This window comes from Pan troglodytes, chromosome 21, assembly GCF_028858775.2.
Source record: "Pan troglodytes isolate AG18354 chromosome 21, NHGRI_mPanTro3-v2.0_pri, whole genome shotgun sequence".
Classification (NCBI taxonomy): domain Eukaryota; kingdom Metazoa; phylum Chordata; class Mammalia; order Primates; family Hominidae; genus Pan; species Pan troglodytes.
The window spans coordinates 7375999-7387580 of NC_072419.2; the positions used below are offsets into that span (position 1 = coordinate 7375999).

The 11582-nt window shown below is 51.0% G+C and overlaps 1 protein-coding gene across 2 annotated transcripts; it reads right to left on the reverse strand.

Annotated features, from left to right (window-relative positions):
* Positions 1-579: 579 nt before the first annotated feature.
* On the reverse strand, positions 580-10219 carry SRXN1 (sulfiredoxin 1). Of its 2 annotated transcripts, none has more exons than XM_525238.9 (2): positions 6908-10219; positions 580-2886 (listed from the first exon to the last, which is right to left on the reverse strand). In XM_525238.9, the coding sequence occupies exons 1-2, from the start codon at positions 7202-7204 to the stop codon at positions 2683-2685; spliced, it is 501 nt and encodes a 166-aa protein (XP_525238.3). In that variant the 5' UTR covers positions 7205-10219; the 3' UTR covers positions 580-2682. The 2 variants fall into 2 exon arrangements, 1 of the variants encoding a protein (XP_525238.3); XR_010154288.1 differs by lacking the exon at positions 6908-10219 and adding an exon at positions 4730-6901 and having other exon boundaries at positions 2753-2886.
* Between the last annotated feature and the right edge of the window lie 1363 nt (positions 10220-11582).

The window sequence follows — 11582 nt, forward strand, 5'->3', positions numbered from 1 at the left end:
ATGAGTAGACAAGCTGGGGGGAATGAGTAGACTCATTCCACTGGGGATGGAAGTGGGGAAGTCACCATATTTGAAAATAACTGACGCAGTCTAAATTAGTAGCTCTTAGCGTGTGGTCCCTGAACAGCAGCATCAGCAACATCTGGGAACTTGTTAGAAAAGCAAATTATCAGGCCCTGCCCCAATTCGCCTCAATCAGAAACTCTGGCGGGCCGGGGGCAGTGGCCACGTCTGTAATCCCAGCACTTTGGGAAGCTGAGGCGGGAGAATCGCTTGTGCCCAGGAGTTTAAGACCAGCCCAGAGAACATGGCAAAACCCTGTCTCTGCAAAAAAATTAGAAGGGTGCACCTGTAGTCCCAGCTACTCAGGAGGTCGAGGTGGGAGGATCACTTAAGCCCGGGAGGTCAAGGCTGCAGTGAGTCATGATCATGCCACTGCACTCCAGCCTGGGTGACAGGGCATGACCCTGTCTCAGAAAAAAAAAAAAAAGGAAAGTGGGGGTGGGGCCAAGCAATCTGGTATTTAGCAAACAAGCTTGAGACCCTGAACCATTGGTCTAAAGGAATTGCACACCCCCCTTTTTTTTTAATTAAATAAACTTTTATTTTGGAATGATACTAGATTTACAGAGAAGTTGCAGAGATAGTACAAAGAGTTCCTGTATACCCTTCACCCAGCCTACCCCAAGGTCAACATCTTACATCACCATGGTACATCTGTCAAAACCAAGAGACTGAAATTGGTATATTAACTAGAATTCAGACTTTTTTCAGATTTCCAGTTTTCCCACTAATGTCCTGTTTTTGTTCCAAGATCCAATCCAGGATGCCACATTGCATTGAGGACACTCTCCCTTTTCAATTCTATTACTGCTCACCTCAGTCAACTTTCCCGGGGAAAGAGAATGCATGGGAAAAGCTCTTGTCCTTATTATTGAACTGGGGAAACTGAGGCTTAAAAGTGCCGAGTGACCAAGTTCCCTTAGAAGGCTGTGAGAACAAGGCCTGCCTCACTCTGTTCCCTTTCCCCAGGGACTCTTGGTTTTCAGAAGCCCCTCTGGAATGTCCTACCTGGCCTAACCCCGTACCACCAGTGCAGACAAGGAAGTACCCCTACTACAGTGGGTCCAGCCCATGGAGAGACTCACTTCCTGCCCCACCACCTCTTCCCCTAGACCCTGAGGGCCAGGACAATGTCTTAGTGCCTTCCGACTTGGCAGAGTGAGGCCCCATGAGACAGAGAGAAAGGGGGAAGAGGGAAATACCTTTATCCAAATAAATACCCATCCAAAATTATTTGTGATAGGTGAAAAATGGCCACAAGCTCTTTGTGGTTCCCCTCATCAAGACATGTAGTCTGTTTCTCACCCCTTGAATCTGGGCAAAGCCTTGTGATTTGCTCTGACCAAAAGAACTTAGCAGAAGTGACACTGTCCTAGTCCCAGTTCCAGGCCAAGAACTCAAGAAGTCTTTCAGCTTCTACTTTCACTCTCTTTGGAATCCTGAAGCCATCATGTGAATAAGCCTGAGCTAGCCTGCTGGAGAGGCCACATGGAGGAGAACCAAGCAATTCCAGCCAACAGCCTGTCACCTGCCAGGCAAGTGAGTAAGGCTATCCTAGACCATCCAGGCCCAGCTGAGGTAACAGCTGACCTTAGCTCCATGAGGGATCCCAGGTGGGAACAGCAGAACTGCCCTGTTGAGCCCAGCCCAAATTGCCAACCCATAGGATTGTGGGAAAATACAGGCTTTGTTTCTAGCTGCCAAGTTTGGGGATGGTTTGTTACACAGCAAAAGCTAACTGGTACACAATTCTTCATTTCTCTCTTGGTAATGGGATCCCAGTTTTATTGCAGGAGGCAGTGTGCCAGTCTCAGTAGATGGAACACGATTGGTCTATTCAGCCATGACAATTCTGTTCCCTGCTGTCTTAGCTTTGTTTGCAGCTAGAGGTGCAATGGTAGCTGGCTCGGGCCAAGGGCATCTAAGTGAAAATATGCAGAGGGAGAGAGCAGGAAACAGACTGCTGACGAGGTTTTACTTTCTGACAGAAGGTGACAGGTCCAGCTAGTTTGGCCCTTCCTCTTCCTCCACCCCTCCTTCCTTGAATGCAGACATGATTCTTGGGGATACAGCAGCCATCTTGGGACCATGAAGTAACGAGCACTGAGATTAAGGCAAAAGGATCCAAGATGTGACCCCTACCTTCGTGGAGTTGCTGAACCAATACCATCAGCCACCCATCTCCAGAATCCATGCTATGTGGAAAAACAATCTTCTGTTTGTTTAAACCACGGCAATCAAGGTTTTCCTTTCCTTGCAGCTGAATGTAGTCCATATAAGAGGTTACATAGACAAAAATGCAGAGGGATCCTTGTCCTTGGGAATTTGGAGCCGGCAGCACATGGCTCTTCAAGCCCATCTCTGTTCTCATTTCACCTTCTCAGTAATGCTTCAAGGGTAAGGCCATGATCCTATTGTCACAGAGGTGGGAACTGGGGCTCCCACACTATACAATGAGTCCAAGGCCTTGTAGCTGGTGAGAGGGGTGCCCAGAGTCAGACCCTCTCACCAGGTGCAAAGAGAATGCACCCCTGCTATCCCTTCTGCATGGCCCAGCCTGCTGGAGGCCAGGTGTGTCTTCTGGGCTCTTGAAGGTGGCAGCAGGTGCCAAGGAGGCTGCTACTGCAAGTCTGGTGTGGATGCCCCCAGGTACACCCTTAGGTCTGAGAGAGTGGACTGGACAAGCTTGGCGGGGATGGTCTCTCGCTGCAGTTGCTGGTAGGCCGCGTAGCGGTGGCAGCCCCCAAAGGAGTAGAAGTAGTCACCTCCCTGGGCCCCTTTGATCCAGAGGACATCGATGGGGGGCACGCTGTCTGGGTCCTCCTGGGGAGAAGAGGCACAGAGTCAATGGACATGGTACAAGGCTTGAGAGTTTGTAAAGCAGACTTTGTCCACCTGCGCTGAGCTCCTTATAAGGTGATCACACTGGACTACTGTGAGAGACAACTGTTAATTATCAGGAATTTTGTGAGCTGTTCGACATCACCTTGTAGCTTGAAAATCAGCCATGGGAGAGTATTTACACCAGAGAAATGGACAGATGCTACAAATCAGGGATTTCTCCCACACATGTATCAGCATACCACATGCACACTATCCAGCTGGCCCTGTTGTAGACCCTGGGAATACAGTACAGCTGGAATGTGACTGAATCAGGCCCTGGCTTCAAGGGGCTCCAGTCTAGTGGGGCAGATGGAACAAGAAGTAAATATTAGAGTGACAAATGCTATAATGACAATAACATAGGTGACAGGACAGAGATGGGGTCCACGAGGCCTCTCTGAGGTAAGAATGAAGCAGAGTACTTGGAAAGATAGAGAAGTGGGGCCGGGCACGGTAATCGCAGAACTTTGGGAGGCCGAGGCGGGTGGATCACCTGAGGTCAGGAGTTTGAGACCAGCCTGGCCAAAATGGCACAACCCCATCTCTACTAAAAATACAAAAATTAGCTGGGCATGGTGGTGTATGCCTGTAATCACAGTTACTCAGGAGGCTGAGGCAGGAGAATCGCTTGAACCCAGGAGGCAGAGGTTGCAGTGAGCTGAGATCGCACCATTGCACTCCAGCCTCGGCGATGGAACGAGAATCCATCTCAAAAAAAAAAAAAAAAAAAGTTTCGATTAAGAGCTCAACTGTCTGGGTTCAAATCTAGCTCTGCTGCTTAACAGCTATGTGATCTTGGGCAATTCATCTTTTTGTGCCTCAGTTGCCCCATCTATCAAATTGGATGGAGATAATAGATCCATCTCATAGAATTTTTGGGTTAAATGAGTTAATATATATAAAGCACTTCAAACCATGCTTGGCACATGGAAAGTGCTCAGTAATGGATGCTGTGTATGACCTGAGGGAAGAACGTTCCATGCAAAGGGAACAGCAAACGCAAAGGACCTGAAACCAGAGCACGTTCACTGTGTAGGAGGCACAGCAAGGAGTTCACTAGAGTGGACTCCAGGGCTCCAGGAATGGTCAGAAAGGCCAGCAGGAGCCGGATGGTGCAGGTCTGTTTCTGAGAGCAGTGGGTGGGCCCTGGAGTGTTTGCAGCAGGGGAGGGTGACATGATCTGATGCACATTCTAGAAAGTTGTCACAGGAGAACAGACTTGGCAGGGTGGACAGGGTACAGGGCTGGAAGACAGAGGGGAGGCCTCTGCAGGTATTCAGCAGAAGATGCTGGTCTGGATGATGGTGTGGTGGGGACAGGGAGAGGTAGACAGGTTTGGGACACATTTACGGGGCAGGTCCAAGGGGTCTGGCAGAAGGGGTGAATCCAAGGGCAAGAGAAAAGGGAGAATCTAAGTTGACTTCCTGTTAGGGGCCCGCACAGCCAGGAGGACAGTAGGTCATCCTCTTAACAGGGAAAGTCTGGGGCAGGATGGGTGCAGGGCAGAGCACTCTGGGGAGACCCCAGTAAGTGTGAGCGGCGTGGAAGGCCTCCTGCTGCTGGTCCACGGGTTCTCTCTCATGATTCCACAAATGATTATTCAGCAGTAAGGTGCAGCAGTCACGAGCCTGAGCTCTGGAACCTGGCACACCTGACTTTGGATCTCGGCTCCTCTCCACAGCCGCTGGGGCACACAGCCCTCTGAACACCATTCCTCACCTGTAAACTGGGAATAAAACATCCTAGAGGGCTGCTGATGAAGAGTCAGTGAGCTGATGCCTACCGGGCATTAGTGGAGCACTAAGGAGGGCAGCCGTGCCAGGCAGGCCTTGTGCTGGGTACTGGAGGCACGATGGCGATGGCCACAATGATGGCTCCCAAAGATGTCCACGCCCGAATCCTTCTGCATGTGTTACCTTACATGGGAGAAGGGACTTGGCAGACAGAATTAAGGTAAGGATCTTGAGATGCGGAAATTATCCAAGGTTATCTAGATGGGTCGAATGTCATTATCAGGGTCCTTAAAACTGGAAGAGGAAGTAGAGGCAGAGGTCAGAGTGATGCGACGTGAGAAGGCCTTGGCCTGATGTTGCTGGCTTTGAAGACAGAGGAAGAGGCCATAAGCCAAGCAGTGTGGGTGGCGTCTGGAAGCTGGGAAAGGCGAGGAAATGGATTCTCCCCTAGAGCCTACAGAAAATAGTGCAGCCCTGCTTGATGTTAGCCCAGTGAGACCCATTTTGGACTTCTGACCATAAATAAATCTGTGTTGTTTTAAGCCATCAACTTTGTGGTAACTTACAGTCGCCCCAGAAAACTAATACAGGTGTACGTAAGCAAAGGCAGAGCTGGTTCTGGCCCTCAGAGCCTACGGTTCTAGCATGGAAGGCAGGTGTCTAAACAGGACGTTAAAAGCCAGTGGGCTGTAATCCCAGCACTTTGGGAGGCCGAGGTGGGCAGATCGCTTGAGGTCTGGAGTTTCAGATCAGCCTGGCCAACAGGGTGAAACCCCGTCTCTACTAAAAATACAAAAATTAGCCAGGCGTGGTGGCGGGCGCCTGTAATCCCAGCTACTTGGGAGGCTGAGGCAGGAGAATGGCTTGAACCCGGGAGGTGGAGGTTGCAGTGAGCCAAGATCGTGCCACTGCACTCCAGCCAGGGTGACAGACCCAGACAACGTCTTAAAAAAAAAAAAAAAAAAGCCAGTGAGATCAGAGCTATGCAGGTGGGCACACAGGTGGCTGCAGGCCCACAGAAGCTCCTAACCCGGTAGGGATGGTCAGGGAAGATCCTGACACTGAGACAGGAAGACGGAGGAAGAGTGAGAAACGATAAGGCAGAGATAGAAGAGGTTCTCAACAGGAGAAAAAGCCCAGTGGTGGGACAGGGCGTGCATGGCAGATCCCTTCCCATCTCAGCCAGGCACCGTGCTACTATTGTGGCAACAGACAAGATGGGACGAGGTCCTCGCCCTTGTGGAGTTCACGTGAGGTCAGGAAGACAGAAAATAAAATGCAACACAAATAACTGTATAATATAATTTCTGGTGGACATAAGTGGTATCCTGAAAAACATCTCGGGCTAAGGGGGGAGCTAGAGAGGCCAGTGACCCTGACCAAGGGTGATCAAGGAGGCAGAGAGCTGAACCAGGCAGGGGAGCAGGCCCTGTGGTTGTCTGGGGAAGTGGCTCCAGGCAGTGAGGACACTAGTGTAAACACTAGGACTGAAAGTTATCGGGGGTGGCTGTAGAGGTGCTGGGTGGGGCTTAGGGATCTCATGCGCTCACCTTCCAAGGGTCAGGGGGAAGGGGACACAACGTTATGTAGGCCTAACATGACACCTGTTCTTGCCGGGCCCCCGACCCAAGTTCCTCCCAGAATCACTCCGGCATTCTTAACACCCTTCCTCAGTGGTGGAGCTGACCCTTGACCTCTCCCACTTCCCATTCAGACAAGGGCCTCCCAGCAGATATGACACACCTAGTCCCACTGTCACTGATTGTCACAGCCATGAGAGCCCACGGCTTATCTCCGGGTAGTGCGGTGGCCATGTGCTGGGCAGTGGGGCCCAGGCTGCCTGGGTGTGAATTCCAGCCGTGTCACTTTTTAAGCGCCTGATCTTAGTCAAGCCGCTGAAATCTTCCCTGCCTCAGTTCTCAGCTGCAAAAGAGACGCTATCTACCTCCTAGGGTTGGCGTAGGAAACTAAGGGACTTCCTGCAGTTCCTGACCACCGCGAGCACTAGCGCTATAAGCGTTATCACCACTACTTTAATTATCTCGTCCAATTCCCTCCTTGCTCAAGTGAGGAAACAGAGGCCCAGAGAGGCCCAGCTACTTGCTCAAGGTCACACAGCAGAGGCTGAGCTCCGGCTGAGCCCGGAACCAGTCCGTCTCGCGTCCATCGCAGCGACCTCCCTCCTCCGGCAACCTCCCTCCGGTTGGCTGGACTCCCCGAGGCCTCACCCGGATCGTGTCCACGAGGCTCTGCACCTTGGCGGGGTCCAACACGGACGGCAGCGGCCGGATGAGCACGCTCAGCGGCACGTTGTGCACCGCGGCGATGCAGCCCGAGTGGATGCTGCCGCCCTGCGCGCCGCCGCTCGGCCCGGGCCCCTCGGGCGTCCCCCGACCCGCGCCGGCCCTGCCCAGCGTTCCTCCTGCACGCAGCCCCATCGTCGCCGCCACCGTGGCCGCCGCCGCCGCCGCCGCCGCCGCCGCGGGACTCGCCGCCTCCCCCGGCCTTAACTCCGGCCGGGCCATACCATTCCGCGCGGCCGGGAGGGGGGGGGCCCGTGCCAGGGCGGCGCGCGTTTCTCCCCCGACCCCGCCGTGGTCCGGCCTCAACCCCGCGGTCCCCAGCCCGACTCCGGCTCCGCTCGCCAGGTGCGGCCAGACTCGCGCGGGGCTCCGGCTCTCCACCGGGGGGCGCCTCTCGCCTCCCCTCCGCCGCGCGGCGTCCGGGGAGTGGAAACGCCCGGGCGGGCTGACTCAGGGTGAGTTTGCAGGTCGCGGGGCGGGAGGGGCGCGGGTGACGCACCGGCCGGGCTGACTTAGGCCGTGGGGGCGGGGGCGGAGAGCGCGGCGGACCTGCCCAGCCGGGATGAGTCGGCAAAGCCCGCGGTGCGCTGCTGCCCCGCTGCTGGGTGGGGTTCCTGGCCAGCGAGGTTATGATCCCCACCCACGGTTCCACTTCCCGTCTGGTGCCGGCTGTGTCTGGAGTCGTTCCGAACATTTTGCACGTGTATTAACCTATCTAAACCTCAAAACAACCCTGCAAGGAAGGTATGATTGTTATTCCCATGTTACAGAAGAGGAGACTGAGACACAGGTTTAAGTGATTTACCCAAGATCATGGAACTAGTAAGTGGCCGAATCCGCGTTCAAATCCAGACGGTCTGGCTCCAGAGTCCGCTTTCTACCCCACCGTTGGCTGCCTTGGTTCAGCAACAGTGACTGTCACACGGAGCCCTCAGGAGTCGCGCTGACAATGTGTGGGCCCTGCCTTCAAGTTCCACACTGTCTGTGTCATTACAACACTACTGGAAGTAGGTGCAGTTATAGACCCGCTGTTCAAGGTCAGCTGAAATGAAAGTCAGGTCACACGAGTCCAAACTGTGGGGCCACTTAACCACCAACTCCAAGCAGGAAGGTGGACGATCCCAGACTCGGTCGAAGACAAGCATGTCTGGTTTGCTTGTCTTCCTTCTCAACCTGAATGGCACGAACATGGAGGAATGCATACTTACCCTGCCAGCTGGAGAAAACTGGAGACGAAGGAGGGAGCCAGGAGTTTCTACTTTGCCTTCCACCAGTTGCTGACACTTTCTGAACCCCGTCTGTAAAATGAAGTCATGCTGCCCATCACTCAAAGTTGTGTGAATTGAGAGAGTGCTCATAGTGCTCTGTGAATTGCATAACATCCATTTTGCTGTTGAAGATCATTTATTTTGGGTTCTTAGTCTCTCACAAAACCTTAGAGCACTGAGACCAAGACTCGAGCCTTTCCCTTTCGAAACATAATTCCCGTGCGCAGCTAAATGATACTTTATTTCAAGAAGTAGAACTGACACCCACACCTCAGCCCCAGAATTATTAAGAATTAGAGAATTTCATCAAGAGGGAAGTTATCCCTTCTAAAACGTCTTCCTCATTACAGGAAGTAAGAATGGCAGGATAACAGTTTCTAGAGTGGAAAAGTGGAGCTCTGGCCTGATTCTTTCATCATGGTGTACCCAGGGAGGCCTCATTTCCTGGTATCAAATTCTCTGTGTTAAGATATCTATGGCCCAATTCAAAATGGCTTAAGCAATAAGAAGGTTTGTTTTCTCACATAAGAAAATGTTTGGAGGTAGGTATGTCCAAGGTTGGTAAAGAGGCAGTTGAACAATGTGACCAAAGACTCCAGTTCTGGCTGGGCCCGGTGGCTCACACCTGTAATCCCAGCATTTTGGAAGGCTGAGGCAGGCGAATCACTTGAGGCCAGGAGTTCGAGACCAGCCTAGCCAACATAGTGAAACCCTGTCTCTACCAAAAGTACAAAAATTAGGCAGGCATGGTGGCGCGCGCCTGTAGTCCCAGTTACTCCAGAGGCTGAGACAGGAGAATTGCTTGAAACCGAGAGGCAGAGGTTGCAGTGAGCTGAGATCATGCCGTTGCACTACAGCCTGGGTGACAGAGTGAGACTCTCTCAGAAAAAAAAAAAAAAAAGACCCTGGTTCTGTCTATCCTTTTGTGCTATCATCCTTGGTGTTCTGTTATCCTGCGGTGTGCCCCTCATGGTCCCAAGATGGCTACTGTAGCTCAAAACATCACATCATTTCATGCGAATGTCCACAAGTGGAAGTTAGGACATCCCTTCGAGCCTCTTTTTAAGAGTGAAGAAACCTTTCCTGGCTGGATACAGTGGCTCACACCTTCTGACCTTCCACTCCTCGAGCCCTGGAGTCAACTCTAGTCACACTGGCCTCCTTGCTGTGCCTCCTCCACAGCGAATGTGTCCTGGCCTCAGGCCCTTTACATTTGCTGTTCCCTCTGTATGGAACGCTCTTCCCTCAGGTCATACACAGCATACATTACTGAGTGCTTTCCATGTGCCCAGCATGGTTTGATGTGCTTTACATATATTAACTCATGGAACCCAACAGCTTTATGAGACGAGTCTGTTATCTCCATCCCCATTTGATAGATGGGGCATCCCTGTGGGAGCTCTGCCCATTCCAGAGGTGCCAGGCCATTCACTAATGGGGGCAGGAGCCGGTGAGTAAATGCCAGTCTTGTACTGTCACAGGTGGATGATTCGGAGAGGTGTTCTAGACCATTCAGATCTTTCTGGAACCTTCTCAGAGACCAGAAGTACTCAGCCCTATTGCTACAACTGACTTCACTAACACACCCTCTGTCCCATTCCTCCCACCCCTTACTTCTGCTTCCAGGGATCACCTCCCACATAAACGACTTACACTCAAGTCTCAGACTTGCTATCAGGGAACCAAAACTAAAACAAAAGGGAAACTTGATACTGGGTCATCCCCTATAGTTCTGTACCTTGCCTGGGTTAAAATTGCACTATTTTATTAGATGTGTGACCTTGGGCCAGTCACCTGTCTGTGCCTGTTTCCTCATCTGTAAAACGGACATAATGTCACCTAATTCACAGGGATGTTGGAAGAGTGGAGAGAGATGGTGTTAGGTGAGGTCCTTAAAACAGTGCATAACGCATTATAAGTGCTCAATAAATGTTTGCTGTTCGATTGCATTTTAAATTATAACAGAGCTTGAACGTCTCTCCGTGTCTTCACTTTCAGACTAGTCTTGATGTATTAGTCAAGACTTTTGTTTGCAAGTGACAGAAAGCCAAAGTGGATTAGCTTAATGAAAATGGGGATGCCTGGCTATTCCCGTGACTGAGGTGAAGCGGAGCCTCAGGGGAAAGTAAGTTGAGAGATTTCTTTTCTCTGCCCTCACTCAGCAGAGGGATTATCTCTACGTGTCAGGAACAGGACTGTCAACAGCGATGATATTTGGCTTTAAATAAGGGAAACCTGACAAGAGAGACTTAATACAACTTAAAGTGTTTCCTCTTTAAAAAAAAAAAAAGTCGACGTAGGAAGTCCATGGCTGGGATGGCTGCTCCATGGTCACTAGTGGCATAGGCCCTTTCTATCTTGCCGCTCCATCATTTTCCAGCAGAGTTTTCATTCTCAGGGTCACCTCCTATTCAGGATTGCTGCTGAAGTGCCAGCTGTCTCATCCAAATTCCACCCTGGAAAGAGGTGGAGAAATGGAAAGGCAAAGGATGTGACCCTTCCCCTTTTGAGGATGCTATCTCAGAAGTTTTGTATAACACTTCCCTTTGCATGTCATTGACTAGAAATTGGTCACATGGCCACCCCTGGCTGCAAGGGCAGCTGGATATGTTGTCTTCATCCGTAGCGGTAATGTGCTGAGCTAAAACTGGAGTTCTCTTACTAAGGAAGAATAGAGATTGATAAGTAGCTAGCAATCGGGGCCACAGCTCTCAAGTTACAGGCCTTATGGCACAGAGACAGGGAGAGAGAGAAAATTTCCAAGTTCTAGTCAGATGCCTACATATGAACAAGCCAGCTATGGCATTGGGGGACACAGACTTTCTTAAAAGCATAAGCCACCATTATTTATTATAATGACTTAAAGGTAAGGAGTTCATTTAAAGATAATTACTGGTCACCTGCTATTGGCTAGGCTAGACCCAGGGGATTTAGTGATCAGCAAAAAGACACTACCAATCTCTGCATTATGAGGCTTACAGTGTAGTGGAGGATTCAGATAATGACCAAATAATCACACTGGTTAATGGAAAGTATACATTGGTAGTGGGTGCTGCAAAAGAATGGCATGTGGTTCTGAGGAAGTGTTTTAGTCCTTTTTGGCTGCCATAGCAATACCATAGACTGGGTGGTTTATAAACAACAGAAATTTGTCTCTTACAGTTTTAGGGGCTGAGAAATCCAAGATCAAGGTGACTTTGTATCTCCCCAACATTCATATGTTGAAATCCCAACCTCCAGGTGATGGTGTTGGGAGGTGGGCCTTTGGGAAGTGATTATGTCATGGGGTTCATGGGGGTAGAGCCCTCATGAATGAGATTAGTGTCCTTTTT